Genomic DNA, 26,060 nt, shown 5'->3' with positions numbered 1-26,060 from the left:
TACAGAATGCTTAATGATATCACAAATGAAATTAGGATAACTGCAGAAAAAGCCAAGGAACACACTGATAAAACTGTTGAAGAACTCAAAAAGATTATTCAAGAACATAGAGGAAAAATTAATAAGTTGCAAGAATCCATAGAGAGACAACATGTAGAAATCCAAAAGATTAACAATAAAATAACAGAATTAGACAATGCAATAGGAAGTCAGAGGAGCAGACTCGAGCAATTAGAATGCAGACTGGGACATCTGGAGGACCAGGGAATCGACACCAACATAGCTGAAAAAAAATCAGATAAAAGGATTAAAAAAAATGAAGAAACCCTAAGAATTATGTGGGACTCTATCAAGAAGGATAACCTGCGGGTGATTGGAGTCCCAGAACAGGGAGGGGGGACAGAAAACACAGAGAAAATAGTTGAAGAACTCCTGACAGAAAACTTCCCTGACATCATGAAAGACGAAAGGATATCTATCCAAGATGCTCATCGAACCCCATTTAAGACTGATCCAAAAAGAAAAACACCAAGACATATTATCATCAAACTCACCAAAACCAAAGATAAACAGAAAATTTTAAAAGCAGCCAGGGAGAAAACAAAGGTTTCCTTCAAGGGAGAATCAATAAGAATATGTTCTGACTACTCAGCAGAAACCATGCAGGCAAGAAGGGAATGGGACGACATATACAGAACACTGAAGGAGAAAAACTGCCAACCAAGGATCATATATCCAGCAAAACTCTCTCTGAAATATGAAGGCAAAATTAAGATATTTACAGACAAACACAAGTTTAGAGAATTTGCAAAAACCAAACCAAAGCTACAAGAAATACTAAAGGATATTGTTTGGTCAGAGAACCAATAATATCAGATATCAGCACAACACAAGGTCACAAAACAGAACGTCCTGATATCAACTCAAATAGGGAAATCACAAGAACAAACAAATTAAGATTAATTAAAAAAAAAAAATACACATAACAGGGAATCATGGAAGTCAATAGGTAAAAGATCACAATAATCAAAAAGAGGGACTAAATACAGGAGGCATTGAACTGCCATGTGGAGAGTGATACAAGGCCATATAGAACAATACAAGTTAGGTTTTTACTTAGAAAAATAGGGGTAAATAATAAGGTAACCACAAAAAGGTATAACAACTCTATAACTCAAGATAAAAACCAAGAAAAACGTAACGACTCAACTAACATAAAGTCAAGCACTATGAAAATGAGGATCTCACAATTTACTAAGAAAAACGCCTCAGCACAAAAAAGTATGTGGAAAAATGAAATTGTCAACAACACACATAAAAAGGCATCAAAATGACAGCACTAAAAACTTCTTTATCTATAATTACCCTGAATGTAAATGGACTAAATGCACCAATAAAGAGACAGAGAGTCACAGACTGGATAAAGAAACACGATCCATCTATATGCTGCCTACAAGAGACACACCTTAGACTTAGAGACACAAACAAACTAAAACTCAAAGGATGGAAAAAAGTATATCAAGCAAACAATAAGCAAAAAAGAAGAGGAGTAGCAATATTAATTTCTGACAAAATAGACTTTAGACTTAAATCCACCACAAAGGATAAAGAAGGACACTATATAATGATAAAAGGGACAATTGATCAGGAAGACATAACCATATTAAATATTTATGCAGCCAATGACAGGGCTGCAAGATATATAAATCAAATTTTAACAGAAATGAAAAGCGAGACATACCTCCACAGTTATAGTAGGAGACTTCAACACACCACTTTCGGAGAAGGACAGGACATCCAGTAAGAAGCTCAACAGAGACACGGAAGATCTAATTACAACAATCAACCAACTTGACCTCATTGACTTATACAGAACTCTCCACCCAACTGCTGCAAAGTATACTTTTTTTTCTAGTGCACATGGAACATTCTCTAGAATAGACCACATATTAGGTCATAAAACAAACCTTTGCAGAGTCCAAAACATCGAAATATTACAAAGCATCTTCTCAGACCACAAGGCAATAAAACTAGAGATCAATAACAGAAAAACTAGGGAAAAGAAATCAAATACTTGGAAAATGAACAACACCCTTCTGAAAAAAGACTGGGTTATAGAAGACATTAAGGAGGGAATAAGGAAATTCATAGAAAGCAACGAGAATGAACATACTTCCTATCAAAACCTCTGGGACACAGCAAAAGCAGTGCTCAGAGGCCAATTTATATCAATAAATGCACACATACAAAAAGAAGAAAGAGCCAAAAGCAGAGAACTGTCCCTACAACTTGAACAAATAGAAAGTGAGCAACAAAAGAACCCATCAGGCACCAGAAGAAAACAAATAATAAAAATTAGAGCTGAACTAAATGAATTAGAGAACAGAAAAACAATTGAAAGAATTAACAAAGCCAAAAGCTGGTTCTTTGAAAAAATTAACAAAATCGATAAACCATTGGCTAGACTGACTAAAGAAATACAGGAAAGGAAACAAATAACGCGAATAATAAATGAGAAGGACCACATCACAACAGAACCAAATGAAATTAAAAGAATCATTTCAGATTATTATGAAAAATTGTACTCTAACAAATTTGAAAACCTAGAAGAAATGGATGAATTCCTGGAAAAACACTACCTACCTAAACTAACACAATCAGAAGTAGAACAACTAAATAGACCCATAACAAAAAAAGAGATTGAAACGGTAATCAAAAAACTCCCAACAAAAAAAAGCCCTGGCCCGGACGGCTTCACTGCAGAGTTCTACCAAACTTTCAGAGAAGAGTTAACACCACTACTTCTAAAGGTATTCCAAAGCATAGAAAAAGACGGAATACTACCCAACTCATTCTATGAAGCCACCATCTCCCTGATACCAAAACCAGGTAAAGACATTACAAAAAAAGAAAATTATAGACCTATATCCCTCATGAACATTGATGCAAAAATCCTCAACAAAATTCTAGCCAATAGAATCCAACAACACATCAAAAAAATAATTCACCCTGATCAAGTGGGATTTATACCAGGTATGCAAGGCTGGTTTAATATCAGAAAAACCATTAATGTAATCCATCACATAAATAAAACAAAAGACAAAAACCACATGATCTTATCAATTGATGCAGAAAAGGCATTTGACAAAGTCCAACACCCATTTATGATAAAAACTCTTACCAAAATAGGAATTGAAGGAAAATTCCTCAACATAATAAAGGGCATCTATGCAAAGCCAACAGCCAATATCACTCTAAATGGAGAGAACCTGAAAGCATTTCCCTTGAGAACGGGAACCAGACAAGGATGCCCTTTATCACCGCTCTTATTCAACATCGTGTTGGAAGTCTTAGCCAGGGCAATTAGGCTAGACAAAGAAATAAAAGGTATCCGGATTGGCAAGGAAGAAGTAAAGTTATCACTATTTGCAGATGACATGATTATATACACAGAAAACCCTAAGGAATCCTCCAGAAAACTACTGAAACTAATAGAAGAGTTTGGCAGAGTCTCAGGTTATAAAATAAACATACAAAAATCACTTGGATTCCTCTACATCAACAAAAAGAACACCGAAGAGGAAATAACCAAATCAATACCATTCACAGTAGCCCCCAAGAAGATAAGATACTTAGGAATAAATCTTACCAAGGATGTAAAAGACCTATACAAAGAAAACTACAAAGCTCTACTACAAGAAATTCAAAAGGACATACTTAAGTGGAAAAACATACCTTGCTCATGGATAGGAAGACTTAACATAGTAAAAATGTCTATTCTACCAAAAGCCATCTATACATTTAACGCACTTCCGATCCAAATTCCAATGTCATATTTTAAGGGGATAGAGAAACAAATCACCAATTTCATATGGAAGGGAAAGAAGCCCCGGATAAGCAAAGCACTACTGAAAAAGAAGAAGAAAGTGGGAGGCCTCACCTTACCTGACTTCAGAACCTATTATACAGCCACAGTAGTCAAAACAGCCTGGTATTGGTACAACAACAGACACATAGACCAATGGAACAGAATTGAGAACCCAGACATAGATCCATCCACGTATGAGCAGCTGATATTTGACAAAGGACCAGTGTCATTTAACTGGGGAAAAGATAGCCTTTTTAACAAATGGTGCTGGCATAACTGGATATCCATTTGCAAAAAAATGAAACAGGACCCATACCTCACACCATGCACAAAAACTAACTCCAAGTGGATCAAAGACCTAAACATAAAGACTAAAACGATAAAGATCATGGAAGAAAAAATTGGGACAACCCTAGGAGCCCTAATACAAGGTATAAACAGAATACAAAACATTACCAAAAATGATGAAGAGAAACGCAATAACGGGGAGCTCCTAAAAATCAAACACCTATGCTCATGTAAAGACTTCACCAAAAGAGTAAAAAGACCACCTACAGACTGGGAAAGAATTTTCAGCTATGACATCTCCGACCAGCACCTGATCTCTAAAATCTACATGATTCTGTCAAAACTCAACCACAAAAAGACAAACAACCCAATCAAGAAGTGGGCAAAGGATATGAACACACATTTCACTAAAGAAGATATTCAGGCAGCCAACAGATACATGAGAAAATGCTCTCGATCATTAGCCATTAGAGAAATGCAGATTAAAACTACGATGAGATTCCATCTCACACCAGCAAGGCTGGCATTAATCCAAAAAACACAAAATAATAAATGTTGGACAGGCTGCGGAGAGATTGGAACTCTCATACACTGCTGGTGGGAATGTAAAATGGTACAACCACTTTGGAAATCTATCTGGCGTTATCTTAAACAGTTCGAAATAGAACTACCATACAACCCAGAAATCCCACTCCTCAGAATATACCCTAGGGATACAAGAGCCTTCATACAAACAGATACATGCACACCCATGTTTATTGCAGCTCTGTTTACAATAGCAAAAAGTTGGAAGCAACCACGGTGTCCATCAACGGATGAATGGGTAAATAAATTGTGGTATATTCACACAATGGAATACTACGCATCGATAAAGAACAGTGACGAATCTCTGAAACATTTCATAACATGGAGGAACCTGGAAGGCATTATGCTGAGCGAAATTAGTCAGAGGCAAAAGGACAAATATTGTATAAGACCACTATTATAAGATCTTGAGAAATAGTAAACCTGAGAAGAACACATACTTTTGTGGTTACGAGGGGGGGAGGGAGGGAGGGTGGGAGAGGGTTTTTTATTGATTAATCAGTAGATAAGAACTGCTTTAGGTGAAGGGAAAGACAACACTCAATACATGGAAGGTCAGCTCAATTGGACTGGACCAAAAGCAAAGAAGTTTCCGGGATAAAATGAATGCTTCAAAGGTCAGCGGAGCAAGTGCGGGGGTCTGGGGAACATGGTTTGCGGGGACTTCTAAGTCAATTGGCAAAATAATTCTATTATGAAATCATTCTGCATCCCACTTTGAAATGTGGCGTCTGGGGTCTTAAATGCTAACAAGCGGCCATCTAAGATGCAGCAATTGGTCTCAACCCACCTGGAGCAAAGGAAAATGAAGAACACCAAGGCCACACGACAACTAAGAGCCCAACAGACAGAAAGGGCCACATGAACCAGAGACCTACATCATCCTGAGACCAGAAGAACTAGTTGGTGCCCGGCCACCATCGATGACTGCCCTGACAGGGAGCACAGCAGAGGACCCCTGAGGGAGCAGGAGATCAGTGGGATACAGACCCCAAATTCTCATAAAAAGACCAAACTTAATGGTCTGACTGAGACTAGAAGAATCCCGGCGGCCATGCTCCCCAGACCTTCTGTTGGCACAGGACAGGAACCATCCCCGAAGAGAACTCATCAGAAATGAAAGGGACTGGTCAGCGGGTGGGAGAGAGACGCTGATGAAGAGTGAGCTAATTATATTAGGTGGACACTTGAGATTGTGTTGGCAACTCTTCTCTGGAGAGGGGATGGGAGGATAGAGAGAGAGGGAAGCAGGCAAAATTGTCAAGAAAGGAGAGACTGAAAGGGCTGACTCAAGAGGGGGAGAGCAAGTGGGAGTAGGGAGTGAGATGTATGTAAACTTATATGTGACAGACTGGATTTGTAAACGTTCACTTGAAGCTTAATAAAAGTTATTAAAAAAAAAAAAAGACACTAGGAAATAAAAGAAAAAAAAAAAAAAAGGAAGTTAGCTGCAGAGGATGGCAGGGCTTTGCTCCAAAAAAAAAAAATAAAATAACATACGACCCAACAATTTCATTTGTAGCTATACACCTGAGAGATTTGAAAGCTGGGACTCAGATAGACACTTGTACACCAACGTCTATTACAGCATTGTTTACAATAGCCAAAGGTGGAAACCAGCCACATGTCCCTCAGCAGATGAATAGATTAGCAAAATTTAGTGTATCCATACAATGGATTATTATTCAGCCATAAAGAGAAATGAAGTTCTGGCACATGCTAGAAAGTGAATGAACCTTGAAAACTTTATGTTGAGTGAAATAAGATGGACACAAAAGGGAAATATTTTATGATCCTATTTATATAAAGTATCTAGTTACAGAAATGCTTAAAAAACAAAGCTTATTGGTAGTGTTCAGAAGCTGGGGGGGCAAGAAGGGAATCGGACTCATTGCTGAAGGGATACTGAGTTTCTCTTTGGAGTGATGTAAAACTTTTGGAAATGAATAATGTTGATGGTAGCAAAACATGGTAAATATCATTCAGGTCATTGAATTGTACACTTAAAAATAGCTAAACTTTGGACTTTTTGTTATATATATTTTACCACAATTAAAAAAACAAACAACAGCAACAACAAACCATAATGAGTTACCACTTCATTCCTACAAGGATGGTTATTAAAAAAAAAAAAAAAAAACAAATAACAACAAGTATTGGAGAGAATGTGGAGAAATTGGAATTCTCATACACTGTTGGTGGGAATGAAAATTGTGCAACCACTTTGTAAAGCTGTTTGGAAATTCCTCAGAATGTTAAATAGAGTTGATTTATGGCTCAGCAATTCACTCCTAAGTTCATACTCAAGGTAACTGAAAATCTATGTCCACTACAAAATTTTGTACCTGAATATTCATAGCACCATTAGTCATAATAGCAGCACAGTGGTAACAACCCAAATGTCCGTCAACCCATGAATGAATAAACAAAATGTAGGATAGCTAGACAACAGGTAATTACCAAGCAAAAAAGGAATAAAGTTATCATACGTGCTCCAATATGGATGAATCTTTAATGCATGATATTAAATGACAGAAACCAGACCTTTAAAAAGGCCTTACGTTGTATGATTTCATGTATATGAAATATCCAGAGTAGGCAAATCCATAGAGACAGAAATCAGATTAAAAGTTTTTAGGTAATGGGGGTTCAGAGAAATGTGCAGTGACTGCTTATGGGCTTGGGGTTTAGTTTCTGGGGTTTTGAAAATGTTCTGGAATTAAATAATGGTGATCGATGAAGAACTTTGTGAATGTACTAAAATCCACTGAATTGTACAATTTAAAAGGATAAATTCGATGGTATAAAAATGTTTATTAAAAATAAAAATAAATTTAAAGCTTTCGTGTATCAAAGGACTTATGGAATGGGAGAAAGTATTTGGGTACCATATATCTGATAAGGATTTAATATCCAGAAAGGATTTAATATGCAGAAAGAACTCCTGTAACTCAGTGACAAAAGACAACTCAATTTAAAAACAAGCAAAAACTGGAATAGACATTTCTCCAAAGAAGATATACAAATGGCCAATAAGTCATGGAAAGATGCTCAACATCATTAGTCTTTAGGGAAATGCAAATCAAACCCACCACAAGATACCCCCTCAGACCCTCTGGGGTGGCTATTATTAGAAAAATGAAAGATAACAAGTGTTGACAAGGATGTTGAGAAATTAGAATGCTCATTCATTGCTGGTGGGAATGTAAAATGGTGTAGCCTTTTGGAAAACAATGTGTTTCTTCAAAAAGTTAAACAGAATTACTCAGCAATTCTACTTCCAGGTATATACCCAAAAAACTTCTAGACAGGGACTCAATTTTTTTTTTACATCAATATTCATTGCAGCATTATTCACAACAGCGAAAAATGTGTAAATAACCCAGGAGTCCATCAACATATGAATGTATAAACAAAATGTGGTTTCCGTTTAGGGTGATGGAAAACATTAGGAAATGGATAGTGGTGATGTTTGTACAACTAAATGAATGTAATTATTGTTTCTGAATTGTACACTTAAAAATAGTTTCAATGGCAAATGTTATGTTAAATATATCTTACCATGATAAAATTACATAAAACAAAACAGCATTAACGGGATGTTGCAATGATGAGAAATGTGCAGAAGTGGTGGTCCCTTGGCTCAGGTGCTCAGTCAATGGACCTGCGTAGGGCTGTTCAGTAGAGTGGTCACAGGGGGAGTTTTTGCAGTCTTTGTGGCCCTTGATGGGTCAACATCCAAAATTTCTCATGAGTAAAATCTTTTGCTGTCATTGTAATCACAGAGCTTTGCAAATCCTTAAGGAGCAAGGCTCAGAGGAAGAATTTTGCCTTGGCTGATGCTTGCACCCTGAGGCCAGAAACATGCAGTCCTCTTCCCTGTAATTCTCCTGCTCACATTCATTTCAGGCCCTTTGTACGTATGGATAACCTACCTCTGTAACTGGATCCTAGTCTTCTTTCTTTAGGTTGCATTCAAAGGCATCCCTATCCTAAAATAGTATCAGGAGGTCTGACACCATGTTTAGGTTAAAAAAAATAGTTTATATTAATGTTATATTATATATATTTTATAAGTATAAGTGATGATATAGCAGATGCACCCTCAAAGTACTAATTTTAAAGGCTAATTTTACATACGGCTCATTGAATGTTGCCGTTGTTTCTACACATTATACTCAGCACTACCTAATATAATCTTTGCAGTCAAAATGGACTGAGCATGGAACAGCCATTTTGTTCCTTTTTTAGAATTTTACTACCAACTTTTCCTAATTTTAAAATTCTAGCTTAAATATACATTTTTTTTGTTTGCATTACAGATCATAAGTTGAAATTATGTCTTTTTGCTATCAATACTGTTGTAGTAAATTGAAAATTATCAGGAAAATACTGAAGCTGTAATACTTTGCAGTACTAACCGAGTGATGCTGGGCCTTGTTTGTTATGACAACAAAGATATTTTTAGCTGACTGTTATGTTACAATAATTAAAACATAATATGAGTTCAGGGATAGATACAAGGGGCCTATTGACCTTAAGAGAGGGTGCAGATTAAGACCAACACATAAATGGACACTTTATTTGCTACTGAATTGAATTGATGGATTATTTTAATAAAAGGTGCTACAACATAAAAATGAATTTCAATTCTTGCCTCACATCAAAGGCAAAATAAATTCTAGGTAGGTTCAAGCCTCAAATATAAAAGACAAAACTATAGCTTGAGGTAAGTAGAAGTTTCACAAACAAGACCTACTGAGCACAATTCACTAAGGAAAGTTCTGAGAAACACAAATATATTAAAACTAAGAACATATGTTCACCCAAAATTCTATAAAAGATATGCAAAAAACAAGCCACGCATTTAAAGAATAAGGAGACAGTGGATGCAACTGACAAAGATTAACATCCTGGTTATATAAAGAACTGACATAATTCAATAAGAAATGGATAGACAGCTCAAGAGAAATACGGGAGAGGAAATTTCAACAGGAGGAAAAATAAATGGCCCATAAATATGTGAGAAGATGCTTGATTTCATTAATAATAAAATAAATGTCAACTAATGAAATCATTTTTACACCCACTAAATTGTCAGAATAAATGAAAATGTGTTGGTGATTGGGTGGATCGCCAAGAACTTCTTATGGATGTTTAAAATGTTTCGTCTGCTTAGACAAACTCTTTGGAAGTTACCAAAGGAGACAATGTACTCTCTTGCACACAGAAGTTCCACCCCAGGTATAAAACTGACTCTCATTTCCACCAGGAGACAGGCATGAGGATGTTCAAATAGATTTATTCATAATAGAAGAACAGTAGCTACCCAAATTTCCATCAACATAAAAAATGGTATTTTGTAATGTCGCCATGTTGTTGCTTTTGTCGTTAGATGCTGTAGAGTCAGTTCCAACTCACAACTAAATGACGTACAACAAAACAAAAGGCTGCCTGGTCATGCGCCATCCTCACAATTTTCACTATGCTTGAGCCCATTGTCGCAGCCACTGTGTCATTCCATCTCATTGAAGGCCTTCCTCTTTTTTGCTGACCCTCATCTTTACCAAGCATGATGTCCTTCTCCAGGGACTGATGCCTCCTGATAACATGTCCAAAGTAAGTGAGATGCAGTCTCACTATCTTTGCTTCCAAGGAGCATACTGGTTGTACTTCTTTCAAGACAGATTTGTTTGTTCTTTTGGCAGTTCATGGTATATTCAATATTCTTCATCAACACCATAATTCAAAGGTGTCAATTTTTCTTCGGTCTTTCTTATTCATTAACTACCTCTCCCATGCATATGAGGCGATTTAAAGCACCATGGCTTGGGTCAGGCACAACTTAGTCTTTACAGGGACATCTTTGCTTTTTAATGCTTTAAAAGAGCTCTCTTGTAGCTAGCTGATTTGCCCAATATAATGTGTTTTTTGATTTCCTGAGTGCTGCTTCCACGGGTGTTGATTGTGGATCCAAGTAAAATGAAATCATTGACAACCTCAATTTTTTATCCGTTTATAATGACTTTGCTTATTGGTCCAGTTGTGAGAATTTTTGTTTTCTTTATGTTGAGGTATAATCTGTACTGAAGGCTCTGGTCTTTGAACTTCATTAGTGTTTCAAGCTTTCTTTAGTTTCAGCAAGAAAGTTCTGTCATCTGCATAATGCAGGCTGTTAATGAGTCTTCCTCCAATCCTAATGCCCCGTTCTTCTTCATATAGTCCAGTTTCTCAGATTATTTGCTCAGCATAAGGATTGAATAGGTGTGGAGAAAGGATACAACCCTGACACACACCTTTTCTGACATTACACCAAATAGTATTCCCTTGTTTTTTTCGAATGACTGCCTCTTGATCCATGTACAGATTCCTCATGAGCACCATTAAGTATCCTGAAATTCCCATTCTCCACAATGTTATCCATAATTTGTTACGATCCACACAGTTGAATGCCTTTGCGTAGTCAATAAAACACAGATAAACATTTTTCTGGCATTCTCTGCTTTCAGCCAGGATTCATCTGACATTAGCAATTATATCCCAGGATCCACTTCCTCTTCTAAATTCAGCTTGAATTTCTAGCAGTTTCCTGTCAGTATACTGCTGCAGCCACTTTTGAATGATCTTCAGCAAAATTTTGCTTGCATGTGATATTAACGATATTGTTTGATAATTTCCACATTCAGTTGGATCATCTTTCTTGGGAATAGGCATAAATATGGATCTCTTCCAGTCAGATGGCCAGGTAGCTGTTTTCCAAATTTCTTGGTATAGATAAGTGAGCTCTTCCAGTGATGTACCTGTTTGTTGGAACATCTTAGTTGGTATTCTGCCAACTCCCGAAGATTTGTTTTTCACCAATGCCTTCAGTGCAGAGTGGACTTCTTCCTTCAGTACTATCAGTTCCTGATCATATGTTACCTCCTGAAATGGTTGAACATCAACCAATTCTTTTTGGTATAGTGTCTCTGTGTATTCCTTTCATCTTCTTTTGTTGCTTCCCGTGTTGTTTAGTATTTTCTCTGTAGAAACCTTCAATATTGCAACTCAGTTCTTTCAGCTTGACAAACACTGAGCGTGTTCTTCACTTATACTTTTCTATCTCCAGGTCTTTGCACATGTCACCTTAATACTTTGCTAAATCTTCTTGAGCCATCCTTTGAAATCTTCTCTTCAGCCCTTTTACTTCATCATTTTTTCCTTTTGCTTTAGCTACTCGACGTTCAAGAACAAGTTTCAGAGTCCGTTCTGACGTTCATTTAGGTCTTTCCTTTTTGTCCTGTCTTTTTAATGACCTCTTGTTTAGTTCATGTAAGATGACCTTGATGTCATTCCACAACTCATTTGGTCTACTATCATTAGTGTTCAATGTGTCAAATCTGTTCTTGAGATGGTCTCTAAATTCAGATAGGATATACTCAAGGTGGTACTTCAGCTCTGGTGGATTTGTTCTAATTTTTTTCAGTTTTAACTTGAACTTGCATATGAGTAATTGATGGTCTGATCTGAATTCAGCCCCTGGCCTTGTTCTGACTGATGATATTGAGCTTTTCCATCATCTCTTTCCACAGATGTAGTCAATTTGATTCCTGCGTATTCCATCTGGTGAGGTCCAAGTGTATAGTAGCCATTTTGTGTTGGTGAAAAATGGTATTTGCAATGAAGAAGCCGTTGGTCTCAAAAATTCAATCATTTGATCTTCAGCATTGTTTCTGTCACCAAGGTCATATTTTCCAACTTCTGGTTCTTCTTCATGTTCAACTTTTGCATTCCAATCGTCAGTAATTTTCAGTGCATCCTGATTGCATGTTTGGTCAGTTTCAGACTGTAAAAGTTGGTAAAAGTCTTCTATTTCTTCATCTTTCGCCTTAGTCATTGGTGTGTAAATTTGAATAATAGTCGTATTAACTGGTCTTCCTTGTAGGCATATGGATATTATCCTATCACTGACAGTGTTGTACTTCAGTATATATCTTGAAATTCTCTTTTTGATGATGAATGCAAGTTGTCATTTCCGGCATAGTAGATCATATGATTGTCCAATTCAAAATGGCCAATACCAGTCCATTTCAGCTTACCAATGCCTAGGATATCAATCTTCATGCATTCCATTTCATTTTTAACTATTTCCAATTTTCCTAGATTCATACTTTGCACATTCCAGGTACAGATTATTAATGGATATTTGTAGCTGTTTCTTCTCATTTTGAGTTGTGCCACATCAGCAAATGAAGGTCCTGAAAGCTTGATTCCATCCGTGTCATTAAGGTTGACCCTACTTTGAGGAGGCAGCTCTTCCTCAGTAGTCTTTTGAGTGCCTTCCAACTGGAGGGGCTCATCTTCTGGCACTATATCAGGCAACATTCCACTGCTATTCATAGGTTTCTACTGGCTTATTCTTTTCAGAAGTAGACTGCTGGAAAACTGACAGATGTATGGGAGAATGTCATCATACATAATGTGTCTTATTCATCTAGCATGGCTATAAAAGAAATAAGATAAGTGGATGGCTTTAATAAAGAGAAGTTCATTTTCTCACAGTAAAGTAGGCTCAAAGTCCAAATTCAGGGCATCAGCTCCAGGGAAAGGCTTTCTTTCTCTGTTGACTTCCTCATCAATCTTCCCCCAGACTAGGAGCTTCTCAGCACAGGGACCCCAGGTCTAAAGGACATGCTGTGCTCCCAGCACTGCTTTCCTGGCGGTATGAGGTCCTCAACTCTCTGGTTGCTTCCCCTTCCTTTTATCTCTTGACAGATAAAAGGTAGCACAGGCCGCACACCAGGGAAACTCCCTTTACATTGGATGAGGGAGGTGACCTGAGTAAGGGTAGTGTTACAGTCCCAGCCTAATCCTCTTAACATAAAATTACAATCAGAAAATGTAGGACAACCACACAATACTGGGTGGTTGATACATACATTTTTGGGGGACATAATTCAATCCATGACATAATATAAATATATATAGCATTTAAAATAAATGAATTACTCTTACACCCAGCAACATGATTAAATTTCAGAAGCACAATCAGGACACAAATTTTGTACATTAATATTGAACTATTAACAAGTTTAAAAAGATATAAATTTATAAATTGGATGGGGATACATGCAGTGGTGATAAAACAATGACCTTGAATCCCATTGCCAGTTTCATTGGGCAAATATGACCAAATACTGGCAATTTCACAGGTGTATTAGTTTTATCATGAAATCAGGATGCATTGGTAATTACTGGTGATTAGAATGCAAAAGTTGGAGACAAAGAAGAAGGGTTAGTAATTGGAAAATATGGCCTTAGTGATAGAAACAGAGCCAGAGATCGCATGATAGAATTTTGCAACACCAAACTCTTCTCCATTGCAAATACCTTTTTCGCCAACATAAATGGTGACCATACACATGGACCTCGCTGAATGGAATATACAGGAATCAAATCAACTACATCTATGGCAAGAGACAATGGAAAAGCTCAATATCATGAGTCAGAACAAAACCAGGGACCAACTGTGGAACAGACCATAAATTGCTCATATGCAAGTTCAAGTTAAAACTGAAGAAAATTAGAACAAATCCAAACCAAAAAAAAAAAAAAACCAAACCCAGCGCCTTCGAGTTAATTCCACCCTATATGAGAACAAATCCACAAGAGCCAAAGTACGACCTTGAACATACCCCACCTGAATTTAGAGACCATCTGAAGAAAACCAATGACTGAAGATCATACGACTTGTAGAATGACATCAAGGACATCATACATGAAGAAAGCAAGAGGTCATGAAAAAGACAGGAGACAAAGAAAAGACCAAAATGGGTGTCAGAAGAGAGTCTGAAACTTGCTCTTGAATGTCGAGTAGCAAAAGCAAAAGGAAGAAATGATGCAGTAAAAGACCTAAACAGAAGATTTCAAAGGGCTACTTGAGAAGACAAAGTAAAGTATTATAACAAAATGTATAAAGACCTAGAGTTAGAAAATCAAAAGGTAAGAATGTGCTCTGCATTTCTCAGGCTGTGGTTTTTGAACTTCATCAGTAAGTGCTTCAAGACTTCTTCACTTTCAGGAAGCAAGGTTGTGTTGCCTGCGTAACTCAGGTTTTTAACAAGCTTTTCTCTAATCCTGATGCCTTGTTCTAGTTCATATAGTCCAACTTCTCAGATTATTTTCTCAGCATACAGATTGAATAAGTATGGTGAAAAAAATATAACACTGGCGTACACCTTTCCTGACTTTAAACCATTTAGTATTTCCTTTTCCTTTCAAATGACTGCTTCTTGATCTATACACAGGTTCCTCATGAGCACAATTAAGTGTTGTAGATTTCTCATTATTTGCAGTGTTATCCACAATTTATTATGAGCCACACAGCGAATGTCTTTGCATAGTCAATAAATACAGGTAAACATCTTTCTGCTATCCTCTGCTTTCAGCCAGGGGACACATGACATCAGCAATGACATTCCTCATTCCATGTCCTCTTCAGAATCTCTCTTGAATTTCTGGCAGTTTCCTGTAGATATACTCCTGCAGCCGCTTTTGAACGATCTTCAGCAAAATTTTACTTGTGTGTGATATTGATGATATTGTTCAATAATTTCCACATTTGGTTTGATCGTCTTTCTTTGGAATAGGCATAAATATTGGTCTCTCCCAGTTGGTTGGACAGGTAGCTGTCTTTCAAATTTCCTGGCATAGGTGAGTTGACAATTCCAGCATGCATCCCTTTGTTGAAACATCTCAATGGTTATACTGTCAATTTCTGGAGTCTTGTTTTTTCTCCAAAGGCTTCAGTGCAGCTTGAACTTCTTCCTTCAGTACCATTGATTCCTGATCATAAGTTACCTCCTGAAATGGTGAATGTCAAATAATACTTTTTGGTATAGAGACTCTGTATATTCCTTCCATCTGCTTTTGATGTTTTCTGCATTGTTTAATATTTTTCTCCATAGAATCCTTCACTATTATGACTCGATGCTAGAGTTTTTTCTTCAGTTCATTTAGATTGAGAAATGACGAGCGTGTTCGTACCTTTTGGTTTTCTAACTCCAGGTCTTTGCACAAGTCATTATAATACTTTACTTTGTCTTCTCCAGCCACCCATTGAAATCTTATGTTCAGCTTTTTTAATTCATCATTTTTTTCCTTTTTCTTTAGCTACTCAAAGTTCAAGAGCAAGTTTCAGAATCTCCTCTGACACCTATCTTGGTCTTTTCTTTCTTTCCTGTCTTTTCCTGATTCATTCATATTTCAGATTCTAAATACATTCTCTCATGATCTTTTTATTTTAAAGTCATGTTCCTCAGATTTTAGTGTGCATCAAAATATCAAAAAGTGGTTATTAATAATGCTCATCATTGGATTGTCTCCCCAGAGATTAGAGTCAATAGTTCTTTGGTGAAGTATGGAAACTTGCAGTACGAACATAAATGGACCAGCTTTGCACTAGAAGACATCTGGTGTGCCATGTGAGGTGTCCTCCAAGTGTGCTGCTGAACACAATCCTGCCACCACCATCAATGGTGACCTGAACAGTAGGCTTTCTATACACTCCATTGATTCTCCTACAACCCCTGAATTGTTGTCACACCCATGCTACAGAGATGATTCTGACTAATGACCCCATTTCTTTGTGCCTGTGGGAAAAGTCATCTCCCTCTTCTGCTGCCTACTGTACACTCAACACATCTTCTTCAAAATAAAGTCTACCACCACAGAAACTGTTTTCCTCACAAATACACATTAAAAAATTTTACATGAGATCCATAAGAGTAGAGCAAGCCCTCTAAAACTTTAGTGATTTAATTAATTTTATTCAACTTCTGTGTGGACTCACGAGAGATGAGAAAGAAAAACTGCAAAATAAGGTGACTAAAGAGAAGAGTAACATCTCATATACACTCTGACCAATGAATCAATAAGAATGGATCAAGGACATAGGGTTCCAAAAAGGCCTATTGTCTTGGTTATCTAGTGCTGGTATAACAGAAATACCACACGTGGATGGTTTTGACAAAGAGAAATTTATTCTCTCACAGGCTAGTGGGCTAAAATTCCTAATTCAGGGCATCAGCTCCAGGAGAAGACTTTCTCTGTATCGATTCTGGGGGAAGATCCTTGTAATCAGAGTTCCCCTGGCGAAGGAGTTTCTCAGGCACAGTGGAACCAGGTCCAAAGAAGGTACTCTGCTACCGGTGCTGCTTTCTTGGTGGTATGAGGTCCCCCATGGCTCTTTGCTTGCTTCTATCTTTTATATCTCAAAAAAAATTGGATTAAGACACTATCTAATGCAACTGCTCCTAATCCCTCTCATTAACATCATGTTAATAGGATTTACAACACATAGGAAAATCACTTTAGATGACAAAATGGTAGATAATCATACAATACTGGGAAACATGACCTAGCCAAGTTGACAGTTATTTTGAGGGGACACAATTCAATCCATGACAATTATCAACCTTACCTAGCCTACTGAATAATTATTCATTTGATTATATTATCAAGACTAGTAAAACCTACTGAAAGATATTACATTAAAGGTAAACTAATAAAACTGCTGAATTAAGTGGTAGAAATGTTTGAGAGTAAGGAATAACAAGCCTTATAAATAATGGTGACATGTACACAATGATCCCAGTTGGATTGTACTGAGAATTATGTGCCAGCTGTTGTTTAAGTGATATTAGTGGTTGCAGGGGTTCACTTCCCAACAGGAAATACAATCTGCATGGTCAGTCTGAGCCTGTCATAGTACTTGCTTTTCCCCATACCAGAAATTTGATGAGGAAGGGATGTATGATGCTATTCAAAGTGATGAGACAGGAGGAGATGTCTTCTGTATGACTCCATGGAAACGTCTATTAACAATAGACCTCTATTAACAATAGGCCCAGAGAAGGTCAGTTTTGCGTCTCAGAGCATCATGTGTGGATATGAAGCCTGGATCTGTTGCAGCCATCCTAGGATGGAGCCACCTTGTAGGAGACTGAATGAAGCCCTACTCTCCTGTTTTTGTACATTCTCTAACTCTCAAGTCCTTGTAATGAAGTCCTTGTAATGAAAGCATGTTAGAGTAGAGTTTATATTTCCTTTTGAACCGAAGCCTATTTTACTGAAAAGGTTCAGGTATTTCACAATCTTCTGAAGTCCTGAGACCATCTAATATGATCATTTTATACATAATGAAACTGAATACAGTGAATGCTGATGTCACCCTGGACACATACAATTTACCAGTGACGTGTCTCAGTAACTACTAATCAGGGCATGAAAAGTAAGCTCCCATCCCTCACATTGGGACTAAGTCTAGGTTTTCATTCACATGGCTTTATCCTTGGGATCAAACTGTAGGTAGTCTCTGGCTATTCCTACAGCCTTACTTTTTCCTTTTTCCGGCCCTCCTCACCTCCACCCACTTCCCTTCTGCTGCCCCCTAAAGTCACATAACAAAACACCTGCCTCAGGCACTGCTTCTATAGAACTTGACTAAAAAAAAAAAAAAGAAAGAAAGAAAGAAACCGAGGTTACACAAGGAGCAGAGTCAGGGCCCAATCCCAAGTTGAAATGCACTTGTTATTGTTGTTGTTAGGTGCCGCCGAGTAGTTCAGACTCATAGCTACCCTATGTACAACAGAACAAAACATGGCCTGGTCCTGAGTCATCCTCACAATCCTTGGTATGCTTAAGTCCATTGTGATAGCCACTGTGTCAATCCATCTCACTGAGGGTCTTCCTCATTTTTGTTGACCCGCTACTTTACCAAGCATGCTGTCCTTCCCGAGAGACTGATCTCTCCTGATAACATGTTCAAAGTGTGTGAGACGTAGTCTCGCTATCCTTGCTTCTAAGGAGCATTCTGATTGTACTTCTTCCAAGACAGATTTGTTCCTTCTTTTGGTAGTCCATGATATAGTCAATATTCTTCTCAAACAACACAATACAAAGACATTGATTCTTCTTTGGTCTTCCTTATTCATCCTCCTGCTTTCACATGCATAGAAGGGGACTGAAAACACCATGGCTTGGGTCAGGTGCATCTTACTCGTCAAGGTAATATCTTTGCTTTTCAACACTTTAAAGAGGTCTTTTGCAGCAGATTTGCCCAATGCCATGTGTCATATGATTTCTTAGCTGCTTAGCCATTATGTTATTTTGTCATTTTAGAATAACCTGGTTAAAAGAGAGTCGGGGATTCTAGCTCATAAGTATTTTTTCGCTTTGATGCAAACTAGAAAGCCAGGCCCAAAGCAGATAATTTAATCACTGAAAAGCAGGTATGCACTTGAAAATGTTCTTCAAGGCTCCCTTCATGTCCCTGTTTCTCAAGCTGTAGATAAAGGGGTTCATCATGGGAGTGACCACAGTGTACATCATTGAAGCTACTGCAGTCTTCCTGGAAGAGTGTGTAAATGCAGCACTAACACACGTACCTAAGCCTGTTCCATAGAACAAAGAAACAACGGAGAGGTGGGACCCACAGGTGGAGAAAGCCTTATACTTTCCACCTGCTGAAGGCATTCTCAAAATGGAGGAGACAATTTGAGTATAAGAGAAAATGATTCCAGAGAGAGGAACACCACCTAGTATGGTAGCTGCCAAATATAAGAAGGTGCTATTGAGAAGGGTATCAGAACAGGCAATCTTGATGATCTGAACAACTTCACAGAAGAAGTAGGGAATTGCCCGATCTGTGCAGAAAGATAGGTTCAACACTATCAGACTGTGGATCAAGGCATCCACAGTGGTAATGGACAAGGAGAGTAGAATCAGCAGACCACAGAGGCGGGGGTTCATGATGGCTGTGTATATCAGCGGGTGACAAATGGCCGCGTAGCGGTCATAGGCCATTACTCCCAGGAGAAAACTTTCCAAACTAGCAAAAACCAAGACAAAGCAGACCTGGGTGAGGCAGCCTGCATACGTGATGCTCTGATTCTGTGTTTGGAGATTCACCAGCATTTTTGGGATTGTGGTGGTGCTGAAACACATGTCAGTGAAGGACAGATTGGCAAGAAAGAAATACATGGGGGTGTGGAGGTGAGGGTCAAAGCTGACAGCCAGGATGATGAGCAGGTTCCCCAGGACAGTGACCAGATATATGAACAGAAACAGGGCAAAAAGAAGGGGTTGCAGTTCCAGATTCTCTGTCAGTGCCAGGAGAAGGAATCCAGAAAAACTTGTTTGGTTTTTAGGTTTCATACTGTTGATGAATCTGATGGAACAGATCAGGTGACAAGACAATCAAGTGCGTGGTCCCTATACCAGCAGTAGCTGCATCACCAAAGGTAAACAGCACCTAGGGCAGGGTCATGAGAAATTGAGAAGAATAGAAAGTTGGTGTCACCTGGTGCATATTATTTGATTATTCAACAAAAAACATGTGAATTTGATCAATAGCTGAGCATCAACATTTATTTATTCTACAAAGTGTTGATAAGGAGCTCATTTTTTTTTTTTTTTACACTATCTGAGTTCTTACGATCATTTTAAATATTTTGTAATTTTATAGGAAGAAAGGCCTGGTAACCTATTTCTGAAGATTAGCCAATAAAAACTCTGTGTATTAAAATGGTTCAATTCACAACCAAGTATGAGGATGGCATGGGACGTGGCAGCTTTTGGTTCTGCTGAGCAGGAGTTGCCATGTGTCAAGGGTCCACTCACTGGCAGCTAACAAAAACAACAGGGCCCCTGTGGACTTCATTGTGGGCCTAGATTTCCAGCCCAAGGGGCATATTCTAACAAGGTCTGGATGGGCACGTTTACTCCAAGGAAAGATCCATCTTTACAAAGAAAAATGCGTCCTCCCAGACAAGAAGCATCAGTAAAATTATTTTCTTCAAAAATTTGGTAATATTATAGAGAAAAACAGAAGAGGGAGGCACTCTGAAGTGTCTCTTGCAGACTTCACGTTTCTTCCCCCCAGAGATTAGAGCCAGGTGATAGCAATAATACAAATGTGTTTTAAGAACCAGGGGTGGGTAGATAAGGCAAACCTGATAACCCTATTTCATCACCATAAGAATGCAAGAAAATATCACAGAATTTTATCATAGTCATCATGTTGGAGAAGGGGCGATTTCTGTTCAGGAGGAAAATGGTCTTTACCATTGTAGAGACAGGATTAGAGACTGGTAGAATTGGAGCTTCTTGGGACTGGTGCAAAGATAGAAGGAAACATGTCAGGACGAGAGAAGACAGGCAGGAGTCCATGGGAAACTTGAGTTCAATCATTTCATGCATGTACTGTCAACACAGTTTCCCGGGAATGAGCATGAGGTAAAACACCTGTCCTTATTTCCAAACAATAACTAAGCAATTTTAAGTTACCTGGCTGACGTGGCTGTAGAATGATGTTGATAAATCCCCTGGATGGTGAAGGTGGAGGATGTGTTCTGAGGAAAGGCAGAGAGATTGAGTGGGTCACCTGGCTCCTGGGCTTCAGGGTTATCTGTGGGTGGAGTCTCGGGTGTGCTGCTCCCTGCCTGGGGGAGGGATGTTGAGTGAGGTGGTCACAGGCAGACTATTTGCAGTCTCTGTATCCCTGGGGGCTCAATATCCAAAGCTCCTCATTAACTGAGCACTTTTATTGTCATTCTGATCCCAGGACAGTGAAAATCCTGAAAGACTAAGGCTTTAAAATGTGAAATTCAGGATGGCTGATTCCTTGCTCCTGTAAGATCATGCCATTTTTCTCTCTGTTCCTGCTAACCTCCGTGTCAACAACGTGCACACATGGACACAAAAGCCTTCTCCAACTGGATTCCAGTCGTCTTCTTTTTTTCTTTTTTTTAACACAACTTGACAGCAACTCTATCTTACCAGTTGCATTAGGACCTTGACTCCTGTTTTAGGTGTGAAGATATAGTTATGTATATGGTTATAATATATTTATCAACACCCATGAAAGCAGCAGTCTAGAAACCAAATGACAAATTGCGTTGGGCAAATCTGCTGCAAATGATCTCTTCAAACTGCTGAAAGCAAAGATGTTAGGTTGAGGACTAAGGTGTCCCTGACCCAAGCCATGGTATTTTCAATCGCCTCATATGAACGTGAAAGTTGGACAGTGAATAAGGTAGACCTAAGAAGAATTGATGTCTTTGAATTATGGTAAGGAAAAGAATATTGAATATAACATGGACTGCCAGAAGAACGAACAAATCTGTCTTGGAAGAATTAGAGCCAGAATGCTTCTTAGAAGCTAGGATGGTGTGACTTAATATCAAGTACATTGGACAAGTTATCAGGAGTAACCAGTTCCTGGAGAAGGACATCATGCTTGGTAGAGGGTCAGCAAAAGAGAGGAAGACCCTCAACAAGACGAATTGACACAGTGGCTGCAATGATGGGCTCAAGCATAGCAAGGATTGTGGGGATGCCACATGCCTGGGCAGTGCTCCCTTCTGTAGTACATACTGTCACTGTGAGTCAGGACTGATTCCGTGGCACCTAACAGCATAACAACATAATATATTTATAAATAGAGTTAAGATAGTGTAAAATGAAAGTAGTGTTTTTTTCTTTCTGAGAGTCGTTGTTCCCTGAACCTTACTGTATCATTTTGTATATTTTATATACAGCATGTTCTAAGCTCTTCTCTGTGGTCAATTCTGACTGTGATCACTGGAGATAGACTCCCTTTTGATGTTTCCGTTTCCATAACCAGTGTTTCCAGTTTCATCACAATTGTTTCAGTGTACATTTTTCTTCATGTAAGTGGAGGTTGGCTTGATATTTTGGCTCTTGATTTTTAATGGAGTTGTGAGAAATCACAATGTCTTTGGCTAGGAACTAGGATACAGGTGCATTCATACTCTCGGTAGATTTAGTTAGATAACTGCCAATATTTAATAGGTGATGGTGCTCCATTTAGAGTCTACTTAAAAGTCTTTTACCTTTAATGAACTCAACATTTTTGTGTTTATTAATTTATTTTACCACATCTAGCTATTTCTATATAAACTTCCTTAATATAGAGTTTTCTTCATATCTTTTATGAAAACTAAGTTGAGAAGATGATATTGTGTTGTCATTCTTTGCTATTCACTTCAAATACATGAAATAATACATAAACTAGAAGAAAATATAGCTGGTCTCAAAAAAAAAAAAAAAAAAAAGAAAAGAAAAATTTCCATTACCACAGAAAGACCTGAAATATAAAAATACAAGTTAAGTTTTCCAGGTACCATAAAAGGAACTCAAATATAAAATGATGAGTAAGCTGAGCCAAGAATTTATGTCCATAGTTAGAAGTTTTAGCTGCAATTTACTCTTTCAGTTAATGAGGACTAAATGTTCTAGAAAAATATGTGGCGTTGAAGCCAAGGGCAGAGATAGAATGTCTTTATTGGAAATATGTAGATGAATACAAGAGTTGTGGACACTGACTGGATCCATGACTATGGACTTAGATGAGCTGAAAGTTTCAGAAAACCTCCAAGGAGAAGATAAACCAAGCTACCTTTTAGCATGGTGGCTGGATTTGTGATAGCCTCAATATTATTGAGCTGGGGGGAGTCAAGGAATGAAATTCAGACTTAGACAGTGATGATTGGCTAGGCCTCTGTGAACCTGTCTGACAATAAAGAGTGAGCATATAGATGAGAAAACACAGAAGGGAGGGAATCTCCCCATTTAAATAGAATCTGTATGTTCTAATTTAAATAATTATGAAGAAAAGCAATGCTAAAATGATAACCAACCAAAACAATAATCCAGAAAAAAATCAATAATCAGATCACACAGAGGCCAGGACGGTTGTAATGTAATGAGTAACGTGGAGAATAGAAAAGATGAGATCAAAGATTCAGTGACAGGCCGATTATTGGAACAGTCTCCTGATGGCAAGGGCAGATGCAGGGTACTACGTTTAGTCACTTTGTAATAATCCTAAAGTGTTGGTGGCTAGGACTATGGTGGACTTGCTCTGATTTTCTTCAGTTTCAGCTTGAACTTGCATATGAGTAATTGATGGTCTTTTTCACAGCTGGCCCCTGGCTTTGTTCTGACTGATGATATTGAGCTTTTCCATCGTCTCTTTCCACAGATGTAGTCAATTTGATTTCTGTGTGTTCCATCTGGCGAGGTTCACGTGTATAGTCGTCGTTTATGTTGGTGAAAGAAGGTATTTGCAATGAAGAAGTCGTTGGTCTTGCAAAATTCTATCATTCCATCTCCGGCATTGTTTCTATCACCAAGGCCATATTTTCCAACTACTGATTCTTCTTCTTTGTTTCTACCTTTCTCATTCCAATCACCAGTAATTATCAATGCATCTTGATTGCATGTTCGATCCATTTCAGACTGAAGCAGCTGATAAAATTCTTTTATTTCTTCATCTTTGGCCCTAGTGGTTGGTGCGCAAATTTGAATAATAGTCGTATTAACACTTCTTCCTTGTAGGCGTACAGATATTATCCTATCACTGACAGCGTTGTACTTCAGGATAGATCTTGAAACATTCTTTTTGATGATGAATGCAACACCATTCCTCTTTGAGTTGTCATTCCCAGCATAGTAGACTATATGACTGTCCAATTCAAAATGGCCAATACCAGTCCATTTCAGCTCACTAATGCCTAGGATATCGATGTTTATGCATTCCATTTCCTTTTTGATCATTTCCAATTTTCCTAGTTTCATACTTCTTACATTCCAGGTTGCAATTATTAATGGATGTTTGCTGCTGTTTCTTCTCATTTTGAGTCATGCCACATCAGCAAATGAAGGTCCTGAAAGCTTTACTCCATCCACGTCATTAAGGTCAACTCTACTTTGAGGAGGCAGCTCTTCCCCAGTCATCTTTTGAGTACCTTCCAACCTAGGGGGCCCAACAAGGTGGATTGACACAGTGGCTGCAACAATGAGCTCAACCATAACAATGATTGTAAGGATGGTGCAGGACCAGGCAGTGTTTCGTTCTGTTGTGCATAGGGTCGCTATGAGTTGAAACCAACTCGATGGCACCTAACAACAACAACAACAGGACAATGGTGATAACAGTGGAGGTGGTGAGATTTGGTAGGATTCTAGATATGTTTTTCTTTTGAAAGAATGGGCACATGGTATAAAAAAAGAGAATTCAAAGACAATGCTTGGTGTGAGAAAACTGCTCAGCATCTAAAAGAGTGGAGTTCCCATTAACTGTGATAGGAAAGACTGTAGGCAAATATATTTGGAAGTTTAATATCAAGGTTGTAGTTTGGAGAGAGTTGAGTTTGAGGTACCTGTGAGGCATCCACTTGAGAAGTCAAGTAGGAAGCTGGGTATTCCAGTCTGAAATTTAGGGGAGTGTTCCTCTCTGGAAACAAAAATTTTGGAGTCGTTGGAGTGCAGATGACTTTTAAGGCCATGGGTCTGGATGCTATTGCAAAAGAGTCAGGGTAGCTGGAGCAAAGAGGATTAGGAGTGAGCCTTAAGGCCCTCCATGGCTTGAGGTTGGAAAGATGAGCAGGACACATCAAAGGAGGCTAGTGGCCAGTGAAGTAGGATAAAAACTACAATAATGTATAACACTGAAAGTGAAGTACATTAGTTTCTTCTGGCTGCTGTATTAACTACATGGCCAGAAACTTGGTGGCACAAAACAACAGAAATGTATTCTCTTACAGTTCTGAAGGCCATGAGTTTGAAATCAGTTTCACAGTGCAGAAATCAAGGTGTGTGCACAGTCACACACTCTCCGGAGACTCTATGGGCAAATCCATTCACTGCCTTTTCGAACTTCTGGTGGCTTCAGGTTTTCCTTGGTTTGTGACCATATTATGCCAATTTCTGCCTCTATAGTCACATTAACTTCTCTTCTGTCCGTGTCTATTCTCTCTTTGCATCTCTCTCTCTCTGTGGTAAAAATATACACAACAAAACATTTGCCAATTCAACAATTTTTACATGTGTAGTTCAGCGGTATTGATTATTTGCATCTCTCTCTCTTTTAAGAGAAAGGTAAGTTTTATTATTGCGTAAGCATTAAACCAGAATGTGATGCATCACAGGAAATCCACTAAAGAGATTACAAAGTCAGCAAGGTAACTGACCCTTTGTATAGCCAGGAGTATACAACTCATTACTTTCATCTCTTCAAGATAAAATTACTAATTTTCCAATGTCTTTATGCCAAGACACCTAAAGTTATGTTAAAACCTTACCAGGAAACTGAGAGGTAAGGATATGATATTCCTTGCAATTACATTTCAGAGGAGAAGGTCCTTGAGAAACTTCTTTTTTTTTTTAATTTTTATTGTGCTTTAAGTGAAAGTTTACAAACCAAGTCAGCCTCTCACACAAAAACTTATATACACCTTGCTACATACTCCCAATT

At 38.1% G+C, this 26,060-nt stretch overlaps 1 protein-coding gene across 1 annotated transcript; it reads right to left on the bottom strand.

Annotated features, from left to right (window-relative positions):
• Positions 1–17,803: 17,803 nt before the first annotated feature.
• LOC135230622 (olfactory receptor 7G2-like) lies at positions 17,804–22,183 on the bottom strand. The gene has a single exon (XM_064280554.1). The coding sequence runs from the start codon at positions 19,934–19,936 to the stop codon at positions 18,998–19,000; it is 939 nt and encodes a 312-aa protein (XP_064136624.1). The 5' UTR covers positions 19,937–22,183; the 3' UTR covers positions 17,804–18,997.
• Positions 22,184–26,060: the final 3,877 nt, after the last annotated feature.

The sequence above is a fragment of the Loxodonta africana genome, chromosome 3 (assembly GCF_030014295.1).
Source record: "Loxodonta africana isolate mLoxAfr1 chromosome 3, mLoxAfr1.hap2, whole genome shotgun sequence".
In the NCBI taxonomy this organism is placed as follows: Eukaryota; Metazoa; Chordata; class Mammalia; order Proboscidea; family Elephantidae; genus Loxodonta; species Loxodonta africana.
This window is presented reverse-complemented; position numbering and strand designations above follow the sequence as displayed.

Bases quoted from the DNA above. Each gene is read 5' to 3' on its own strand.
- LOC135230622 (XM_064280554.1), bottom strand. From the start codon at position 19,936: ATGAAACCTAAAAACCAAACAAGTTTTTCTGGATTCCTTCTCCTGGCA.